Source organism: Eptatretus burgeri, chromosome 9 (genome assembly GCF_056783735.1).
Source record: "Eptatretus burgeri isolate ZD-2024b chromosome 9, Ebu_testis_v1, whole genome shotgun sequence".
Lineage (NCBI taxonomy): Eukaryota > Metazoa > Chordata > Myxini > Myxiniformes > Myxinidae > Eptatretus > Eptatretus burgeri.
In genome coordinates, this window is record NC_140969.1 from 30,271,047 (window position 1) to 30,294,799 (window position 23,753).

Here is a 23,753-nt window from a genome sequence, read left to right on the forward strand (position 1 = left end):
TGGCAGTTGCACCTAATGACACGTAACATCTTTTCAGGAGCTGGAGCTATTGATGTCTGAAGTGGCACAAAACCCTCGTCACACTTCTGCCAACCCCAGTCTGTCGGAAGAAGTTCATCTGCACATCCCTTCCATTCTTGGACTTGCAGATACACGCGCAGGCTGTGATACTTTGCTGCTTCTGATGTTGGTGGTAACGTCTGTGGTTGCACGTGAGAGGAGCTCCAAGCCACCTTGTCCCAGTACCGCTCATACCGGAGGGTGTCAGTTGACTTTCCGTTGTAGAGTATCACCAATGTTTTTTCTCCTGCATCTGCCACATCACATACGGAAGCTGGATATGTATCAAAAACCTTGGCCTGCTCACGGAATGTGTTGTTTGCTTTGAACTTTTTGAGGAAAGCTTCCTTTCCAATCCCATGAAGACGAGATGTCGTGTCGCACCCAAGAACTGCATGTAGAAACAGTATGTGCTTGCATATGTCTGTACCAATCATTTTCTTTGTAGCCTTGATGTTCCAGATGCGAGGCTTCTTCGTGTTCTTCTTTGGCTCGGGACAAAAGAAGAGGTCATGGGATTCTAAGCTTCCATGGTAGCATAGGAGGACGAGGAGGTCTGTGTCATCACCAACTAACACAGTGTTGGTGACAGTAGTAGACTGCACGGCCTTCAGTACAATCAGGAGATCAGCATCCCCTGAGGCATGGTGTGTCTCACTGTTCTTCTTCTGAAGCTCTTCACTCAACATAAAAAAAAGACCCGTATCTTGCCAAAAGGTGACCACGTATGACTTCTTTAAGGTCACACTGAGGTGAACAAAGCTGCTATCTACCAGGAGCGACTCCTTGAGGAATATCTGCCTTCGAGAGATTCCGATGAGAATCGTTCTACAGAGTAACCATGAAAAATATGCGTTTGCCTCATAACGTCACCAAATGACGTCATAATGTTTCAAGATTGACATATCGAGAAAGCACTCATCGATGTGTTCAATTTGAGGTGCAACACGATATGGTACCTAAGATTTCAAAATTTGACCTTGGGGTCAAAATATTTCGACCTTAGGCGCTAACCATGAATGTCTAGGCCAATTGCCACCAAAAACTAATCAGCTGAGCGCCAGACCATATACTACATTCCCATAAAGTTTGGAGATGATTCGATTAAAATTACTCAAAAAATAAGGGTTTCGGCGATGTCCATGATTTACCGCAAAGTGACCTTGACCTTTGACCTTGACCTTTATGTGTGCTGAAGGGTATTGTAATAATACTACGATGTGTGTGTACCCATAAGAGTTTCCGATGAGAATTGTGCTCAACAGAGTGATATAAAGGTGAAAAATCCAATGATTACAGACCAACAAACAAAAAAACTTAACAAGTAACAGATCTTGCAAAAACGAAGTTTTGGCAAGATCATGAATCGCTGTTTATTCTGCCTATTGGCAAGAAACTGTTCCTTCTTCATTGTGAGACGCATGTCAGCTGTAAATGTCACAGTAGTGCCAGCATTCCCTTTAGACCGTCTCTGGTGTGTCATGTCCTTCGTGTTGGTACTCTCATAACCATCAAACACGACTATGGCATCTCCGTACTTCTTCGTTACATTATCAGTGTACTGGTGGCATGTGCCTCTGTATGTAGATCCATGAGACCATGGAATGCGTTGAACAAGTGCCCCGCCATCCAAAGCATACTGTTGCCCATCATTGGGGATATCGGCTGGGACATCGGATCCAAGAAGGTCCCAGATGGCATCAGCAAAGACTGGCTTGTGTGCTTCTCGGAGCTGAAGAGAGGAATCAAAGAGGGCTGGTGGATAGCTGCACAGTTCATATTTGAAGGCCGACTCCAGTTTTTCTGCTGTCTGTGCAACAGTGATCAGTCTCTGGAAGAGGAGTTGTGGGTCAACCTGGACTTGCTCTCCATCAATCTTGACAGATGACTTCATGCCAAGGGTGACAACTTGGTCTTTCCTCTTAAATGTGTACTCGGCAGGTGTTTTCCCATCGATAGATTTCAATATTTTGGCTCCTACAGCATGTGCTGTATCGACGTTGACGGTGGGGTGTGCATGAACTCCAGTGGCAATGTTCCTCAGACGTGGATCACTACTGAACGGATTCTGTTCCTGTAAATACTGAAGAGCTGATAGTGTGTCCTTCCAGTCACGAGATTGTCTTACTTTGGTCATGTCCTTCTTCTGCTCTCCAGTGTTGTAGTTCACACCTGTGAGCTCCTGCATTGCCTGGTTTATTTCTGCACAGGCAGGCATTGATAGTAGCCATACCAGCCGTTGTTGCTCTGTCATACCTCGCCCTCGTGTGAGCCCCCCACTGGTCTTCAAACTTCTCATCAGAACTTGTTCGATGATCAGGTCAGATGAAAGACCTGCCCACATGCGATCACTTCGTCGAACCACATGGAACCCCTCATCAAAACGTTGTTGGACATTGGGATGTTGAGTTTTGAGGTTGGACATCTGCTGCAGATACACCTTCGCAGATTTGGCATACAGGTTGTGGCCCGAGGCTGCCAGGTAAGGCAGCATTTCCTGGATGGCCTGTAGATGTAGTGCCCAGTTCCCAGTGCGCTCTGCCCGGATGTATTTGCGTAGAATGTCTAGCATGTGCATATACTGAATCCAGAGCGCTGAAGTTCTAGAAGATATCTTTGCAGACTCGGCATGCTTCTGAAGGTGGTCTTTGATTCGTTTCAAGACGTCAAACTTGCATACTTCTTCCACAGACTGGGGTTGGCAGAAGTGTGACGAGGGTTTTGTGCCACTTCAGACATCAATAGCTCCATCTCCTGAAAAGATGTTACGCGTCATTAGGTGCAACTTCCAGGCTGAATGTAGCACCATGAGATGCACATGCAAGAAGCACAACATTGAGTGCACTCTCGCTTGTGGAAACTGCAGTTGCTCTGGCTGCACAAACACTCCATGTGACAATGATGAGGATGATGACGACATTGTCGAGTTCTAACTTTAATACGCTTGATTTTTTTCTCAACATGTATCATAAGTTTATAATGGATGTAGTTTCTGAGTTTAATGCGAATTTTCATTTTCATTTCTAAACCTTCGTCAGGCAGATGTGATTGCCCTGAGGGAAATTGTGAATTTTGTCATGTTTCAATGATTTACATAATTATATTGTATTGCCATAGACTTGATTTCATCTTGTGTCTTCAACGTTTCTTCTTTTTTTGTCCAGGAGCCAAAATCAGTATCAGGTAAATATTTTTTTTTTCGGGACAAAAAATTGACATTTTTGGACAAAAAAGCTATAATTTTTTTTATTTTACCCTCAATACATTTCACTTTTTTATAATTATTCTTGTATAACAATATACTGACCATAACTAGAAACAATTAGAATGCAGAAAAACATATATTTACATATTAAAATATCAATCTTTACAATTTTCTCATTTTCCCCGAAGCCGGGTGGCGGCGATATTGGATTTCCATGATTTCAGGACTTTCCCCCCGTAGGACCCCTTAGGACTTTTTTTTCTGTCACTGAGGGCATATCCAGGAATCAAAATCTGTTGAGTTTGCTTTTGTTGCAATTTGTGGGAGGTTGACCATATATTTCTGCTAAAATGCCTGTACTATTGGTCGTTTTACACTGAAGGGAAAGGTTATATGAAGGGCATGACAATTGTAAATATGACTATTCCGACCAAATACGTCTTTGCCTAACATGGTGGCTGAATGACACCTTTAATGAGTGGAAGAAATGTTACACACAAACAGATGGACGAACCAGTTTATTATCATATAGATAGATGTGGAGAGTATTGTTAAATTACAAAATCCTATTTCTTTAACAGCAAAGACAGCGTGGCATATCTTTTAATAGAAAAAAAATTTCAGGAGGGATCGAAGCAGTGGAGGGCCTTTTCCACTGCCCAGGTTAAATGTTTTTCTCAGATTGGCAAAAATTTTAATTTTCCTGAGGTTTGGATTAATTTGAAGCAATTTTTACTTTTGACCTTATAATTTTTCTCTCCAAGGAGCATTTTCCGTGTTTCAGGGTGCGACAGACAGATGGAATTAGTTTATTATATAAAGATAGATATATCTCCAACTGCGGTGCGTACCATCTATAAAAATGGCAATGTTCACCGCAAGTTGCGACTGGTTTGACCCCTTGCGGAAGAGATACGAGTCAGAAAAATTAAGAAGGTAAGGTTCCTTCTCTAGCCTACAGGGGGCACTGTACCAGTGACAGTCTCATGTCACTGTAAAATACGTTCTTTATTTTTATTTAAATACTCTATGACCCGTGAACCCGTTGGGTTCCCGTTGTGACTGCGGTTGATTAAAAAAAAATCATTTCAACAACAACAAAAAAAACCATAAAAACGATAGCTACAGCAAACTATACCGCTGAGGTTGTTTGCATTGATCAAACTAGTGCGGACCCTAGGTGCATGCCCGTTCGTGCAAAAAAACCAAACATTAATTGTGACATCAATAGTGATGTCCTAGCACCGTGTCCTGTCATTGGTTGATAAATAAATGGCCATAATTTGGGAACCGCTTGTCCAATTAATATCAAACCTTGAAAAGGCATATACTCAGGTCCCCAGTGATATTCCTGGCAAGTTTCAATCAGATCGGACAAGTGGTTGTCGAGAAACGGCGGTCGCAGACACACACACACACACACACACACACACACACACACACACACACACACACACACACACACACACACACACACACACACACACACACACACACACACACACACACACACACACACACACACACACTGCTGGAATTATAGATAGACTAGTACGTGCCCGTAAAAAAAATTAATAATAATAATAAATTTTTTTATAAATAAACATACAAACCGCAAGCAACAAACAACAACCACACAGGCCGTTTCTTCGCTCTCGCGTGCCCGTACGTGCGTGGCCTGGAAATTCGCATACTATTCGCAGTTACGATTATTCGCAATTTAGTTTTAATACCCAATTATTCAATTAGCGCCAACGTATTTTACCTTTTCGCAATGTCGTGGCAAGGAAAAACAAAAAGAGAAGAGAAGAGAGAGAAAAAAATTTACTTCCTGGTTCAGAGCATACCAGCACTCTGATGTTCCCGAAATTTATACACCGTCTAATATGAAAACGATCATAACTTGGCCCATTGTGTTTATCTATAAATGCGGATAAGAAATCGAGAAATTATTAGAATACACGAAGTCATCATTATCCGGAAGCCCGTACGTTATAACCCGTAATGGGGAACGCGGCTGAGCTTCCCATCTCCATCGACCACGCCCACACAACAACGTGTCTTGTCATTGGTTTGGTAAATAAATGGCCATAACTTGGGAAGCACTTGTCCGATTAATATCAAACCTTGAAAAGGCACATCCTCAGGTCCCCAGCAATATATCTGGCAAGTTTCAATTAGATCGGACCAGTGGTTGTCGAGAAACAGCGGTCACACACACACACACACACACACACACACACACACACACACACACACACACACACACACACACACACACACACACACACACACACACACACACACACACACACACACACACACACACACACACACACACACACACATTGCTGGAATTATAGATAGATGTACCATTATCATGACCATTGTTATCATTGTCATTACTAGTGTGGGCCCGTAGGTGCGTGCCCGTAGGTGTGTGCCAATATGTACAGCTTCGTTCCTTCGCTCTCGTAAACGACGACTGGATTGGGGCATTTTTTCAATTAGATCGTCCAACCGTATCATAAATGGCCATAACTTAGGAAACACCTGGGAAACATACTCAGGTCCCCAGCGTCAATTGTGACGCCATATCAAACGAAGAAGAAGAAGAATTGTGACGCCCCTCTCTCTTGCCCCCCCTCTCTCCCCCTAGTCTCGCCCCTCCTATTTCCCCCCTCCTCTCTCGCCCCTCTCTCTCGCCCCTCTCTCTCGCCCCTCTCTCTCGCCCCCACTCTCACCTCCTCCTCTCTCGCCTTCTCCTCTCTCGCCCCTCCACTCTCCCCCTCTCTTGAATTGACGCCCCTCTCTCTCGCCCCCTCTCTCTCGCCCCTCTCTCTCGCCCCCTCTCTCTCGCCCCCTCTCTCTCGCCGCTCTCTCTCTCTCTCGCCGCTCTCTCTCTCTCGCCCTCTCTCTCTCGCCCTCTCTCTCGCCCTCTCTCTCGCCCCTCTCTCTCGCCCCTCTCTCTCGCCCCTCTCTCTCGCCCCTCTCTCTCGCCGCTCTCTCTCGCCGCTCTCTCTCGCCGCTCTCTCTCGCCGCTCTCTCTCGCCGCTCTCTCTCGCCGCTCTCTCTCGCCGCTCTCTCTCGCCGCTCTCTCTCGCCGCTCTCTCTCGCCGCTCTCTCTCGCCGCTCTCTCCCGCCGCTCTCTCTCGCCGCTCTCTCTCTCTCTCTCGCCCCCTCTCTCTCGCCCCCTCTCTCTCGCCCCCCTCTCTCTCGCCCCCTCTCTCTCGCCCCCTCTCTCTCGCCCCCTCTCTCTCGCCCCTGTCTCTCGCCCCCCTCTCTCGCCCCCCCTCTCTCGCCCCCTCTCTCTGTAAATGTATTCACAAATGTCTACCAAGCACAACAATTAATTCAAACCTTGGGAAAAAACAGCTTTCAAACCCTTGGGAAACGGCTGTTTCCCTTGGGAAAATTCAAACCTTGGGATTAATTAATAATTTGAACAATTCATTTAAACCTTGGGAAAAAAACAGCTTGTCATTGGTTGACAGATAAATGGCCGTAACTTGGGAACCGCTTATCCGATTAATATCAAACCTTGAAAAGGCACATCTGCGGGTCCCCGGCAATATTCCTGGCAAGTTTCAACCAGATCGGACCGGTGGTCGTCGAGAAACGGTGGTTCCAGACAAACAGACAGACAGACAGACAGACAGACACACACACACATTGCTGGAATTATAGATAGATTCTCCCGAAGAGTACTTGACTGAATCGGAATTGATTTTTTAATAATTTTTTCGTTTCCTGATTTGAACAAAACTTGATACTGCATACCGCAAGAGAATGGTGAGTATGGTGGCACTAAAATTTTTGCACTATCTTGCACCGTTTTGGCTGTATTTTGGGAGCATACATACACACATACATACATATATACAAGATTTGAGTTTTCGTAATATAGAGATAGATAGATAGATAAATATATAGAAGATAGATGTCCGGTAATAAATAAGATTTCTATGCATTTTTTTTTAAACTGAAGTTAAAAATTAAAAGAGCTTGCGATTTAGCAATTTAAAAATTAAAATAAAAATTAAAAATGTAAAAAAAAAATAATTAAATTTGAAAATATTTTAAAAAGTGAAAAAATAAACATCAATAACCAGAACTTGTTTCCTGTGCCGAAGCCAAAATACTAATGGCGTTTCCATGCTGGACAGCTAAGCACAACCATTGCTTTACCCATGCTCGTTGTTTGCTATCACCAGCGATTGCTGCGAGCCTTCCGTCAATGTCATTGATCATGCGGGACGTTGATTGTCTGTAGATCCCTGTTGTTTCGATGGCAATAGGCTCAAACACATAGGACTGACTAAGGCCGGCACATTTCTAGCACTTAATGTTTTCCGCAGAGTTGGCCTCTGCTTTGGCCATAATAGCTGTGTTGTTGACGTGGGATTCAGAAAATGTGTCGACATCGGTACAGTCCCAAGTTGGACTTCTCCGAAGTGAGAAAAATATGTTGTGAAATAAATATCCTTATGATTCGAGATTTTTGAAACACCCTGTGTATTTGCTGCCACTCTGATATATTTAAGCCTTTTCAGTATCAATAATTCAGTTGGTGATTGAGGCCAGATTTATATTTCATTCTATTAAATTTAAATTAACCTCACAATGTATAACAGCTTTTCAAATAGCATTCCACTATTATGGGCTGTTTGACCCTCCCTCAACAGATCCAACAACCAATAATTAATTTAGGGGCTTCATCGGTGAAAAGGCAAAGTCAAAAATTAAAACGGACAGCCAATCAGACAGAAAAGCTGTCAATTGACATCAATTGTGGTTGTGTAAGGGGAGGATAATAAAGTCAATGTACAGGTGTATGAAAGGGCTGTCTGGAATTTACAAGTCTCAGTGGGGCCTAGCCCTACATCATCTTAAATTCATGGTATCAGATCAGGAGGTGAGTTCTCTAATTCAGGTTGTATGTGTCATATGTTCTCCAAATTTTCTTTATGCTTGTTCTGCAATATTGGGCTGGGATTTTAGCCAGATTTCCATTATGAAAGATATTCGAATATATTTTAAATACATTATTCTGTTTACAGTTTCTGCTTTGTTTCATTTCATTTTTAAAACGTTTGAAACTTCATTTGCTCAAGGTAATTTTACAATTCATAGTGGACACAGTCAACAGCACTAAACTGTGTGGGAGCCCTTCGTGTTTTGCCTGCTGTAAGGTAACAATGAATGTGTCAAGTATGACTACAGAATGTAATAAGAGAAGATAACAGGGTTACACTAATGGATGTCACATCTCACAGAAAGATGTGTAAAGAAGTAAATATGAGGAATAATGTGATGTGTATAAATCCATTGAACACGTTTAATGCAATTTAATAATGTCTATCATACTTACATTTTTGAACTCGTTGCCATTCTATTCGGTGCAAGTCCATAGTAATGTATCTAATGCCCTATAAAGCTGTCAAAAGTAAGAATTGTGTTTCCATTGTTCGGGTAATTTTTATTGTCCTTTTCATCCATTCATTTGTGCACAAATGGCTGCTTGGTTGCATCACTGCTGCAAATGAGACTGTCACTGGTACAGTGCCCCCTGTAGGCTAGAGAAGGAATTTGTAATTTGTCCAGGGTGCCAGCAATAATTCGCTTACTCCGCGAAATACTCCATGGGATCTTAAATGTCCACCAACGAAAGCTGGCAGAAGGGACGTCCAGTTTAACGTCTTTCCGAGGGACGGCATCGATGCCTCATCTTGGCAAACAAATACCAGGATCACAATTCATCGCTGGGTTGGCATTCAAACTCAGGCTAGACAGCTTAGAAGGGAGTGTGCATACCTTTAAGGAGTTTAAGGTATCCTGCCAGATTGGCCTCTTCAAAAGTTCTTTTTTTTTAACCTTTTGGATTTTCTTCATTCCTGGTAAGTATTTCAAACTTCGAACTAGAGAGTTCATAGGACACTGCACCCTGCTGCGCAGTCTTGAGAAAAAGGACATGGGAAGGAAGGGTCTTTTAAACTCTTCCTTTGCATTTCCGAGCAGGATCTATATTAGCTTTGAATAGCACGTGCAATGGCAACCATTACAACGCCAATGGGTCAAAAATAACAGTCTAGAGCTGAACCTTCTGCCAACTCTACTCTGAGAAACCGACAATTTTGTAACAATCTTTGAGAAAAAGATGCACTCAAAATATATCTATATTTTGGACGAAGTTAACTCTGTGATTGCATCACTAGGTGCCGCCATTTTGTCTGAATCTCACTGTGACTCCATCCTCAGAGTGCGTGCCAAATTTGATTGGTTAAGACAGCATAAAGTTTTGCTAAGTACTGCTAAACTGAAGGTTTTTGGAAGTGTAAACAAGGCTATTTGTGTTCCACAGTATTCAATTGAAATAAAATAAAAGTTGTAAAGGCTGTAGAAAAACAAGACAAAACAAACCATTGACTTGGACGTTTAGTGTCGTTGTTTCCCTCTCTTTTACACCACTTTGTTTAACACATTACATTAGTTATTCATGCTTGTTGTTTGTGTCCCTTATGACATCCATAAAAAAGTAAGTTTCTTGTATGGAATTATTTTCAATTTTGTTTGACTGCCAGACAGACTTAAGCAATTGCTTTACATGTAGTTGTTGAAATAGGTGGTAAATAAAAGACGTGCAATGAGCTCGGAACGAGATTCCGTACAATTTGCCAAATTCAGAGCCAAAGTACTGTGAAACTGCAGGTTCATGTTCTGATTCATGGTCTCGTGTTCAAAATATAAAATTCAATTTAAATCAAGTAGTTCATCAATCATAGAAATAGACTGATGGACAGAGTGAACCAATTGCTCAACCCCGCTTTGCGCTACACGCACGTGGGGTATTTGATGGTTTTCATGAGAAAGGCCAACATAATTGTTTGAGCGTCTTCTTTGAAGAGTGACCGGTATTGCATTATAATGTGTTACAGGTAATACGGTGCTGCATGTGCTGGCACTGCAAAGCGAGATGGTCCAAGGGCACATCTGTGAAGTATACAACCTAATTGTGTCTCACGCAACAGAAGATAATGGCACAGCCCTGGAGAACATCACAAACCAAGAGGGTTTCACTCCACTTAAACTTGCTGCAAAAGAAGGCAACATGGTGGTGAGAAGTTTACTTCTATGAGTTTGAAAGCTCATTTTCCATCCAAAGCTGAAATCCAACAAAGAGCAATCGACAAGTTTTGAAGTAGGGTGGGAGAGGTGGGAGAGGAGTGGAATAAAATTCAGATTAAGAAGGGAAGGTATAATGGAAGGGAAGAAAAATGAGTAGTGGGGGAGTGCGGTGTTCTTGTTCGTATGGAATAGCAGTGTGCACTAAAAAATACCATTTAAAAAAGTACTCACATCTTTAATTTACACCATGACCTGATTTATTACTTGCGCCCCACTACATATGCATGTATACCATTTTGTTACCTCAGCCACTGAAGGTGAAGGAGGTTATGTTTTCACCCCTTTCTGTTTGTTTGTGTGTAGGATATCTCAAAAAGTTGTGGACGGATTCGGACAAAACTTGGTGGACAGGTTGGGTGTGTGGCCACGACAAATTGATTCGATTTTGGTGAAGATCCGAATCTGGATCTGGATAGGAAACTATTTAATTTTTAAAGTGATTCTTCACCATTGAGAGATAGGACCAAAAGCTATATATAGCACGATATTTCAAAAATGTATTGGGCCCCATATGTTCTCGTGGATCAGGCATTGCATGGCAGAGGTATGCGCTCTACCGAGTCCCCTTCTAATTAAAAATATAACAGAAGTATCTAAATTTCATCTAAACTGCATTGAAGCAAGAAATACTCTCGATCACTGTCTTCAACTCTACTCACTGCTCTGTCGGCCTTTTTTGCACTGGACCAAATCTCTGGGTTGGCCCCGGGCAGATTTGGAGGTGGGCGGCTTTCACACTCGCTGTTTTCGCCCTGGGGCCAACCCTGAGATTGGTCTCACCCCGGATCGAATCCTTCAAGTGTAAATCTTCTGTGGTCAACCCTGGGGTGAGCTCATGGTCAGCTCCAAGTGTAAAACGATGTGGAGGTGAACTTGCAGGTGAAAAATCTTTCGCAGCCCTGGGGCCGTCCCGGGGTGAGTTCGCCCTTTAGATTTGGGTGAACCCAATGCCCTACTGTAAAAAAAGGTCTTCAGATTTGAGTGTGAAGGAATTTTAAATCGACACTTCGCTTATTCAAGGCTAGCAAAAGGAGAATTCCGAAGGTTGTGTCTTGTGTTCATGTCTTTTGCGAAAGAATCGTGTAATCCCAGTGGATGGTCTTCGTGATAAGCTCATTGTAAAGCTATTGTTTATGACCGGCTATTGACAGACTACCTCGAGCAAGATGCCATGGGAGTGATGAGAGTATAAATCGAATTAAAGTGCGAATCGGAAAGCATGGGTGAGGCAGAAGTTTGTAATATTGTACGTTAAAAGTGTTGTGTCACCCAAAAGCTAACTAAGCAAGACATGGAGGGTACCTCGTACGCAGCGACCACAACACAGTACTGTGCACATATCGTCCAGATTTACTTTTCACATCATTGACATAATATATATTTTATATCCAGTTGATCCAAAAATGGATAATTGAGCATTCTGTATTTTCAGCAGGGGATATCGTGGAGGTGAAATATTAAAAGCTAATGAAGACGAGATCAATCTGCACTTCAGGTTGGGGTCATGATAACATTGGTGAAAGGATGGAAAATAGGAGGAAGATTATAATTATAAATACCCAAGGAGATGCAACATCAGTTCACTTTAAAGGAGCTTCAACACGGGAGGAGGCCCTTAGGCCAATCATGCCTGCACAATCCATCCATCCATTCATTGGGACCATAATCTGTACAGTGTTGGTGCTGCTGAAGCAGTCTCCTGGGCTTTTGGGCACAATCCTGGATAGGTCACCACTCTGACACACGATACTCGAATGGCTCAATCATCCAAGCAAGCTGGTACTCATTTTATGAACTTCAGAAGATGAACAGGCTGAGTCAACTCCACCTGGTATTAGTTCAACAGCGAAGCAGGTTTTTAACTCAGGAGCTTAGGATCCCAAGCCCACCACCCCAACCATTAAGCCAATACCAGGCATAAGCCTGCACAATCCATCCATCCATCCATTGGGACAACACACCATACAGAGTTGGAGCTAAACTGGTTGAAATGGGGTAAAGCTCCAGGGATCTGTGGCATCCATTCTGAACTTATTGAGGCTTGTGGAAATGCTGTACTCATGACGTTGCATGCACTTCTGTGCTCTGTCTAGAACACAGGCATCATTCCAACTGACTGGAAGAGGGGCCTTGTTGTTCCTCTCTGGAAAGGGAAGGGAGATCGCCAAGACTGTAACAACTACCAAGAGGTGACGCTGCTCTCAGTGCCGGGCAAGGTCTTTGCTCGGATAATTCTTGAGAGGGTGCGCCACCATCTACTTTACACCACCAGCATCCAAAGCAGTCAGGCTTCACATCAAAGAGGTCAATGATTGACCGTATTCTTGCTCTTTGGGTCCTCACCGAATACAGACGAGAGTTTCGGCAGGGGCTGCTTGCAGCCGATGTTGATCTCTGTAAAGCTTTTGATTCAGTGAATCTGGATGCCCTCTGGAGGATTCTTGGTCTTCGTGCAGTGCCACCAAAACTAATCGATCTGATGTCTGAATTCTACTCTGGTACTGAGTGCTGTGAGAATGTGGTGATACCATCTCTGACTTATTTTCAGTTGTTACTGCAGTTTGTCAGGGTTTGGCACTGGCCCCACACTTTTCAGCACTTGTATGGACTGGATTCTGGGGAAGATGTCAGAGAGGTCAAACTGTGGTGCATCGTTTGGAAATGTCAAGATCTCTGATCTTCATTTCGCAGATGATGCAGTCATCTTTGCGGAGACTCTGGATATCCTTTTGGGGGCCCTCGAGGTGCTGAATGAGGAGTCGGAGCCACTGGGATTACGGGTTTCCTGGGTCAAAACTAAGATCCAGGTTTTCAATGACATCTTGGATGCTGCTGTCCTGTCTGTGCCTGTTTGTGGTGAGGATGTTGAGGTCACGGAGAGATTCACTTACCTTGGCAGTGATATTCATGTCTCTGTTGGCTGTGAGCCAGAGGTCAACAGACAACTGGGTCGGACCTGGGGAGTCATGGATTCACTGGATCATGGGGTGTGGCACTGCTGGTACCTGTGTGGGAGGACGAAAGTCCGAGTCTTCAGGTCCTTGGTGCTTCCAGTCTTGCTCTATGGGTGTGAGACTTGGACTCTGACCAGGGATCTGAGATGGAGACTTAATTCCCTTGGTACCAGGTCTCTACGGAGAATCCTTGGCTATCGCTGGTCGGACTTTGTGTCCAACAAGTGTTTTCTGAGAGAGACTCAAACGAGATTTGTTACCTGCATGGTCCATGAGCATCAGCTGTGGCTCTATGGACATGCGGCTCATTTTCCTGACGCTGATCCTGCTCACCAGAGTCTCTCCGAGGGAGTCTCGTGAGTGGAGGAGGCCAATGGGCCGACCACGTGCCTCGTGGTTGCAGCAGCTTGATCAGCATCTCAAGGAGATGTGGATGGGCCAGGCATCTGCCTGGGGGGTGGCCAGACGAGGCTCCTGGAGTACCGGCGGAAAGTGGACGCAGTAACGCGCTGCTCTGGTGCATGCTCCCATACCTGACCTGACCTGAATCCATCCATCCATTGGGACCATACTCTGTGCAGAGTGTTGTTGCTGCCTCAGCAGTCTCGTTAGCTATTGGGCACATTCCTAGATGGGTCGCCACTCCGACGCAGTATACCAGCAAGCTGGCACTCATTTTGCCGACCTCAGAAGGATGGCAGGCAGAGTCAACCCCACCTGGTTTTAATTCGACAGCCGAGTGGGATTTGAACTCACGATCCTCGTATTCAAGGCCCACCACCCTAACTATTAAGCCAACACCAGCCATAAGCCTGCACAATGATTGCCAACAATGGTTGTTTGCCAGTGTACTATCCATTGTAAATGCTGAGCAGCAAGTAAGGAAGCAACACGAATCATACCCAGTACTTGGTATGACTTGGTCGGAGTATGGTTAATCTCCTCGACACGGAACGGATACTCTAACCATGAAGCCAACGACCCTTTTGTCTTGGTTCTGTACCTTTTTGACGCACACAAAAGTCTTTTCTAAAACAAAACCAATGTTGCTTGAGAAACCCACTGAGTGCAACAAGTGTCAGGCAGCAAAAGTGAAGTTGGCTGGCAGTATCACTTAGAGGTACCCACATTCCCCTCCAAGCTATCGAGCCTGGGTTAGAATCCTGATCCCAGTTATAAACTGTCATCCCGGTGTTTCACAGGCAGGGTGATGCATCAATGAGTGTGCCATCCATCGGGTGGACGTTAAACGAACGTCCCATCTGCTAACATTAGTTGGTGGATGTTAGAGATCCCACGGTGTCCTTCGTGAAGAGTCGGCGAGCTCTCGCCGGCACCATTGCCAAATTCCAAATTCCTGCCCTAACCTGAAGAGCGGCACAGTCACGCCCCCGGCCAATGATGCTACTCTACAGCCTTGTGCTGCACACAAAAGAGGAAGAACAGTGAAGTGGCATGCTGCTTGTGTTTCTTTGGTCTGACAGATCTTTAAAAACATGGTGAATCGTCGCAGACATGTGCAGTGGACCATGGGTCACACCGTGACCATACTTTACGACCTCACGGAGATCGACTCATGGGTAGACAACAACTCGGTGCTGGATATCATCATTGTCAGCAGCAATCAGAAGGTGCGAGTCCAGTAGATTTACCTTTACATGGGAAATTTGAACGAATTCTTCAGCTATTTCACCTGTTTCTTATTTGTGATCTTAACACACAGTTATCTTCAACAAATCTGACCCTTGGTTGAGAAGCACACCTTTAGAGATTGCATTTTAAGAGGTAATGATGTTATGAGTGGCTAAAAAGGAAGATGCAATCGTCACTGTTGTGATTAATCACAACAATCAGAAACAATTGTGGTATTTTTTCATTTCAAAACGACCTTTGCCATTACTTTATGAGGCTCTAGCAATCGCTAGTGACTGTACTAAGGCTGGCAGGATGGCCGAGACTTGAGGTGGACACACTTGCCTCAAAGCCCTCTCGCCTGGGTTCGAATCCTGAACCCACTATAAAATGTTCATCCTGGTGTTTCACAGACAGAGTGATTCATCAATGCGTGTGCCATCTCTCGGATGGATGTTCAACTGGATGTCACATATGCCAGCATTGGGTGGTAGACATTAATCATCCCCGTGGTACCCTCAGCCAATGATCCCACCCTGCAGCCTTGTGCTGTATACAAAAGAGGACGAAGATAACTGTACTACAGAGCTGGACGAACAGGACAGCTCAGGTTATTTTTGTGTTATCATGCTGAGCTTCCTATACCTGTCCATTTTCAAAGGCTCCGGGTGGAGCTTTGACATGAATTACCTCGTACATGCAGGACAAAGACATTTGGAGACATCAGTGTACTCTTATATGAATTACAAGGACATTTGTAAACAATGGACAAACAAATATAGGATATTCCCCAGTATTCGGAGCCATGGATTCACATGAGAATACAACACAGGACAACGAAAAACAAATCCTGCCAAAAAAAATCATGCCACATACTAATATTTGACAATCTTTAACCAGCTCAAGTGAAGCAATCATTTAACATATTGGAGGGCTTCAATCCTCCTACCTCAATAACAGACTGGACCCTTACTCTCGCATCGGCCTAGACCCTTACTCTCGCATCGGCCTGGACCCTTACTCTCGCATTGGCCTGGACCCTTACTCTCGCATTGGCCTGGACCCTTACTCTCGCATCAGACTGGACCCTTACTCTCGCATCAGCCTGGACCCTTACTCTCGCATCAGCCTGGACCCTTACTCTCGCATCAGCCTGGACCCTTACTCTCGCATCAGCCTGGACCCTTACTCTCGCATCAGCCTGGACCCTTACTCTCGCATCAGCCTGGACCCTTACTCTCGCATCAGCCTGGACCCTTACTCTCGCATCAGCCTGGACCCTTACTCTCGCATCAGCCTGGACCCTTACTCTCGCATCAGCCTGGACCCTTACTCTCGCATCAGCCTGGACCCGTACTCTCACATCAGCCTGGACCCTTACTCTCGCATCGGCCTGCACCCTAACTCTCACATTACCCTAGACCCTTACTTTCGCATTTGCGAACTTGTTTGGACAGGTTGGAGGTGGGATGTTCTCCCATTCCTTACTTTTGTGTTATAATAATAATAGAATATGTTCCATTTTGAGGATCTTCAATGGAGGAGGTGGAAATGAGGTCCATCAAAGCCTGTGCTATTATCACCAACTTATGTTTGTTTGTCTGTGCTCTATCCTCAATTCTGAGCATCAAGCAAGGAAGCAGCAAGTGCCAATTTGAAGTCTTTGGTATGACTTGGTCAGCATTCGAACAACTGCTCTCCCAGAATCAGAGCAGATGCTGTAACCATTAGTGGTTTCCGAAGGTGGATGACGGTCTTTTAGATTTTGTCCTCATCTCCTCCTGCATTTAAGTTCCTTGGAAGAGAACATGTTCTTAGGTCTTTCAGATTTTGTCGCTGTTTGATCATAGCCATCCGAACTTTCTAAAATATTTGAATGAGGCCTTGTCGGTTTTTTTTGAAAGACAACCGCCAAGGTCTTCATTCGCAGCTTGATGAAGTACTGCTCTCCTCTTTGGGGTGGCGTCCCTGCCTCACACCTTGCTATTCTTGATGCCATGGAAAGCAAGGCCCTCAAAATCATTGGGATCTCCTGTGACAAAGCTGAGTGTCTAGGCCTGTTACTTTCACAATCGTAAACAGGTCATGGTGGCCTCTCTGTATTCTTCTGCCTCCTTTTTGGTCTTGCACCCTCTGCCCTCTCTTGGCTCTGTCCCTCTGAGATTTCTCTCGGGTGCATGTGGTTAAACTCCCAAATCCAGGCTCACTGCTCACCTCCACTCTATTGTTCCTCTGCTCTCTTGCCTGTGGAACGAACTTCCTCAGTATGATGTGACCAGGCATGCTTCCCTCCAGGGCTTCAAGACTGCTGTTCTCCACTACCTCAGGTCATCCCCTCCCATCCAAAACCATTATCTTTTCTACCCCCATTAAACCCCACCACCTACCCCCAAGCACACCTTTTTCCAAATTTCCAGTTTTACCTCTTGAGAGTTTGCTTTAGCATCTTGTCCATCCTGTGCATTCTCTCCTACCCTTAATTCTTCCCTGCATCCCTTTTCTCTTTCATGATCTCTTATACCCCAAGTGACCTCATTCCCAAGCACCCTCTTTTTCAGGTTATTGTGCTTTCCCACCCCTTCCCTCACCTCTTTTTGTTTGTTAGTTGCCGGTTCACTTGTTCCTTTTCTGTTCCATTCCCACTTTCCCCTTCCTCTTCTTGCTGTGTTTTATTCAGTATACATGCAGCTCGTTCATCCCCATGTGTCGTTCTCCTCCACCCCCTTGATTTCACTCTCACTTCTACTCTGCTGTTGTTGTTTCACCCCTTTTCATGTTGTTCCCTTCCATGCTGCTCTCACTCTTCTACGAGCCTCGATCATGTATACAAAATAAAAAATTCATTGCACAACCCGAGTACAACCGCCAAGTTTCAACTCATTCTGTCCAGTGATTTAGGAGTGCATACCGTACATAAACACAGTATTATACAAAGGTTATAAAATATATATTACAGTTTTCTTGCACAGAACTGACATGTTATATTTTATTATAACTTGTAATATCATCTCCCAGCAGGAATGGTGGCACGACACGAAACACATTTATAAAGATAATTTGCGTCGCCACTCACGCCAAAACGAAGTCGGGCAGCTAAATAGGCCCCACGAGCATCTCCCTGAGTACTTTTGCAAACATACTTTTTTAGAATCCTTAAGGTGCTTAGTTAACATTTTTAGATGTTAACAAGAAAATTAGGTTGGTCTTAGGGTCTATTTGGCTGCTATCTTGGATTTTGACATGCCCAATTATCGAAAAACAGAAATTTTCATAACATTTGAACCAAATGGACTTGAAACACAAATGAAGCATTGGTTCTCACAATTATGGCACAGCAAATTAAACCAAATCATCATTTCTAACCTTCGATGACATCTCTAATGAGAAAATAGAAAAATGTCTTATTTCAGCATAATATATACAAAAATTAGTCATCATCATCATCAAGGTAATGTAACAGTTCCTCATAGTCATAGACACCAGCTTCCTCTTCCTTCTCTTCCTGCTCCTCCTCAGGGGTGTCCAAGAAGTCCACGAGGGAAGGGGGGAGAATTGGATCACGTCCACAGGTTCCAGGAATCCATCCATCTTCATCCAGCCATGATCATTCTCTGGTTTGGGAAGTTCATACATGGGCACATGGGCATGCTTCCACTGACCAACCCTGTAGTTGACCTTGTCAACATGAGGAATTAGGGAGTTTCTGCATGGAGGAAGACGAGAAAGTTCAACCTTTGACTTGAATGTCAGTGTTTCCTCTGCACCCACCATCTCCTGCAGCATCAGTGTGTGCACTTCATCCACGCTAGAGATGTGAGGATAGCCATACATCAGGCAGACAAACTCTTCCAGACAGTCATACAGCTTGTCTTTCACCTTCCAATATATGCCCAGCTGCTTGAATGCTGCCTGGAACCTTGGGTACTTCTGGAGTTTCTTCAGTGGACCAATCTTTCCTTTGCCTTTGAAGGCACTGGTACAATCTTCTCCAGTAAAACAATGGAGACCCAGAAGTGCTGTACAGTGGTCACGTCCAAGTGGGCAAGCAACAGAAGTGACATCCACAATGCATCTGTTTCCCAACACCTGCATGGAAAAAAACTCAAAAATACATTTAAAAAAATGTAGCTCAATAGATCCCTTACTTGAAAAAATAAATAATTGTCTATCCTCGCACCTGTCTGAAGGTAAATCTTGAGTTTAACGTCTAAGGCAAAGTGCAGAAGTTGGAAGAAGATGTCTGTCAGGTGTGCGGACAACAGCACTCTTATAACCAAGCTCTACAGCGTAGTTGAGATTGAGGATCACACGAGTGTCTGTCTCCTTCTGATTTGAGATCAGGCTGTGGATCTCTGATGCTTCAACCTTGCCATCTTGAGATGTCAGCTCATCGGCCTAGCCCTGCACAATGAGCACAGCAGGCGAACATCCCTCCAGTCTTGAAGCTGTATCTCTGCTGCTCCAGACCCTCAGAAGTGGATCACACAATTGTCTTTTGTTCTCATAATTCTGGAAAAAATATGTTCATATCTGGGGGTTTTCTTGTGGCTGGGCCATCAATGTGCAGCTTCTGTGACATACTACAGCATCTCCTCTCCTGTGCTTTGATGGAGTCTTTGAAATATGAATCAGTTGAGAATACAAAGCCATGTTTCTTTGAAACCATCTAAGCAAGTACTTTCAGACAGATTGCACCAAAGCTAGATGGCAAGTCCTTTAGGCCATGGATAAGGGCATTCTCAACCTGGATGTAGTGTTCTAGGAAGGTAAGGTAAGTATAACACAGCAATAATGGGAAACATCATAAATTCCTATTATTGTATTTGATTTAAAATTCAAGTTCCAGGATCTTATCAATTAATGAAGCTGTCTCATTTTAGGGTACTTCTACTCCACACATAAGGTGAGAGAAACTATTCTTACCCAGGCCAAACATGGAGGACTGAGTTCTAGGAAGACCGACAAACATGTCACAAGGTTACAAAATTTTACAAGAAATGACCATTGCTGACACAGTTATCAGATGCCAGTAAGCAAGGCCTATACAATACAAAATAAGAGTTACAATGTTGTTGGTCAATTTATATGTGGCACTTAACCACCATGGACCCAACATAAGGCATATGTATGATTCCTTAGGCATATTTTTCATGTTTTTTCACCATTTTGATAAGTATGACCCAGAAAACATTATCAAATATTAAAAATGATATTATAAATAAATTTGTCATGTCAAAATTGTATGGAATAGATGTTTTAATTGTGTTTCGAGTCCATTTGGTTCAAATGTTATGAAAATTTCTGTTTTTCGATAATTGGGCACGTCAAAGTCCAAGATGGCAGCCAAATAGACCCCAAGACCAACCTAATTTTCTTGTCAACATCTAAAAATGTTAACTAGACACCTTAAGGATTCTAACAAAGTATGTTTGCATAAGTACTCAGGGGTGTGCGTGTGGGGCCTATTTAGCTGCCCTACTATAAGCCACATTTCCAACCTGGCCTCCAAAGCGAGTCACCAACTGGGAATCCTCCGTTGTGCAAAGTCCTTCCTTGGCGCACCTGAGCTCCTGATCACATACAAAGCTTTCGTCCACAGCCTGATAGAGTACTGCTCTCCCCTCTGGGCTGGTGCTCCTGCCTCCCACCTTTCTCAGCTTCACGCTGTGGAAATCAAGGTATTTAGGATCATTTGTATCTCCCGCAGTGAGGCTGAGTCTTTGGGTCTTTCACTCTCTCACCACAGGCAGGTCAGTGGTCTTTCTGTCTTCGACCGTCTCCTCTCCGGTCTCGCCACCCTGCTCTGTCTGCGATATGTCCCTCCCCCATATTTCCGCAGGGCGCTCATGGTCCGCCAGCAACCCCCTTCTGGTAAAACTACCAAAAATCACGAATCGCTGCTCACCTTCACTCTTTAATTCATATTTTTTCCCACCTTTGGAATAAACTCCCTCACTCTCTTCAATCCCACTCTTCCCTCCAGGTCTTCAAAACAGCTGTTCACCAACACCTATCTTCCCCCATCCAAAACCATAATCTTGTCTACCCCCCATGTTCCCCACCCCATCCCTCTCCCTTCCACAGATCTCCTAATGCCTCTGTTCTCCACTGTTTTGTCCTTTCCTCTCCTGCCCCTCTTGTCTCATGTCCCCCTTGCTGTGTGTTGTGTGTTTGCTCTCATACGAACCTCGACAATGTGTGTGTATATATGTATATATATATATATATATATATATATATATATATATATATATATATATATATATATATATATATATATATATATATATATATATATATATATATATATATAATAAACCAGAAATATTTCTGGGTACTCTCTGAGTACAACCACCAAGTTTCAACTCATTCCACCCAACAGTTGAAGAGTGCATATAACACAGACAGACAGAGGTGGCTATCTCATTTGTTATCGCCTGTATTTGTATACTTGTGGGGTATGCTTACACATTGTAAGCAATAACAAACTCTGCTTCCCCCATTTTCTTCGCATAGAAGGCTGGGAGGTAATTATATAATACAAGCAGGGGTATTCGGCTTTGCCCGGTCAATTTTTGGTGGGAGGCTAAAACAATTCCCTATACCCACTTTGGAATGGGGTCAGGGATCACTTAATATTACCTTCGCTCACTTGCATTATTTATTTATTTTTATCATTTATTGATATTTTCATTTACAAACGCTTTCCAATTATTCTCTGATTTTTCCTTGCGTATTATGTCCGTTGGCACACAAAATTACCGTACTTCCCCATTGTCTCGGGTCGCTCACCTGCATGTTTTATTTTTTTATTTTTTGGTATACCTTGTCGAGGCTCGTGTGAGCGCTAACACACAATGCACAGCAAGGAGGGGCATGAGACAAGAGGGGCAGGAGAGGAAAGGACAAAACAGTGGGGAACAGAGACATTAGGAGATCTGTGGAAGGGAGAGGGATGGGGCGGGGAACATGGGGAATACAAGATGGACATTACAGGGACTTTCAAGAAGGAAAGCAGGGAATTTGAAGGAGGTGGGTATGGGTGGATTATCGGGGGTAGAAAAGATCGAGGATTTGGATTGGGGATGATAAGAGGTGGTGGTGAACAGCTGTTTTGAAGGTCTGGAGGGAAGAGTGGGATTGAATAGAGTGAGGGAGTTTATTCTAAAGGTGGGGAAAAAGAGGAATGAAAGAGTGAAGGTGAGCAGTGATTCGTGATTTTGGTAGTTTTACCAGAAGGGGGTTGTTGGCGGACCTTGAGCGCCCTGCGGAAATGTGGTGGGGACAAATCGCAGAGAGAGCAGGGGGGGGCAAGGCTGGAGAGGAGACGGTAGAAGACAGAAAGACCACCGACCAGCCTGCGGTGAGAGAGTGAGAGGCCCAAAGACTCAGCCTCATTGCGGGAGATGCAAATGATCCGAAATGCCTTGGTTTCCACAGCGTGAAGCCGAGAAAGGTGGGAGGCAGGAGCACCAGTCCAGAGGGGAGAGAAGTACTCCATCAGGCTGCGGACAAAAGCTTTGTAAGTAGTCAGGAGCTCAGGTGGGCCGAGGAAGGACTTTGCATGACGGAGGATTCCCAGTCGGCAACTGGCTTTGGAGGCCAGGTTTGAAATGTGGCTTTCCCAGGAAACATCATGGCAGATAGTGAGACCCAGAAGCTTGAAAGAATGGACTTCTTCCAGAGGATTGTTGAGAAAGTGGATGGGGGGGGGGGGTTCAAAACGGTCCTTTCGGAGAGACATAGTGAGAGTGTGAGATTTGTCCGGATTGAAAATCATGTTCCACGTGTTGGACCAGTTTGTGATTTTACCCAGATCTGCAGTGAGCGAAGAAGCTGCTGCTTGCCGGTCTGAGGGATGACGGATGGTATGGGAGAGGGTGGAGTCATCAGCAAAGAGATATGGAGGATTTTCCAGAGAGTCGGAGAGATCATTGATGAAAACCAGAAAAAGAACAGGGCCCAGAACGCTACCTTGAGGAACTCCTGCCTGTACAGGAAGAGGGGATTTTTTTCATTTATTTTTGTTAATTTATTTATTTTCATTTATTTGTATGTTCATTTACGAATACTTTCCAACGGTTCTGTGATTTTTATCAGTGTGTCGGCTTCAATGTCCATCGGCACCCAAAATTTCAGCTTTTTACATCACCCGGAAGGTACCAATCTTTAATATTAGTCAGTGAGTCAGACAGTCAGTGGTTAAGGGGCTGTCACACCTTGACGTTTGAGCCAGCGTATGGCAAGGTCTCAAAATGTATGTAAAACGCTGGCGTACGCTGAACTATTGATGTTTTTTTTTAGTTTTTGGCATATAATAACGTGTTGGACGTATGCATAACGTATTAGTAACGTACACAGAACGTTTCAATCAAATATAGATAACTTACACCAACGAATGCTGAGCGTGTTGTCAGCGTTCACAACCTATGCCCAACGATAGTGTAACTTATGCATAGCGCGTGGCAGCGTATCACCGACGATAACGTGGCGTAGGCTATTAATAAGCTACGGCTCGACGATTCAAATCATAACCGCACTGGACATCGAAGTGTGAAGCCGCTGTCACACCATGACGTTTTAGCCAGCGTATGCCGACGTATGAAAAATTTGCCGAACCAAGTTGGCACACGTCGAATACGTTATGGGTTTTTTGTATACGTTAAGAGCACGCTAGCATACGTCGTAGTACGCTGGCATACGTCGTCATATGCCGA

At 44.2% G+C, this 23,753-nt stretch overlaps 1 protein-coding gene across 4 annotated transcripts in view; it reads left to right on the plus strand.

Moving 5' to 3' along the window:
- LOC147019822 (transient receptor potential cation channel subfamily V member 5-like) overlaps nucleotides 1-23,753 on the plus strand; it is a 130,907-nt gene that overhangs the window by 52,728 nt on the left and 54,426 nt on the right. For 3 of the 4 annotated variants that reach the window (XM_085894581.1, XM_085894583.1, XM_085894580.1), the window contains 2 exons: nucleotides 10,201-10,379; nucleotides 14,889-15,035. In XM_085894581.1, coding sequence (XP_085750707.1) covers nucleotides 10,201-10,379; nucleotides 14,889-15,035 — 326 coding nt within the window. The remainder of the gene's footprint in view (nucleotides 1-10,200; nucleotides 10,380-14,888; nucleotides 15,036-23,753) is intronic. The other variant, XM_085894582.1, reaches the window with a different exon arrangement.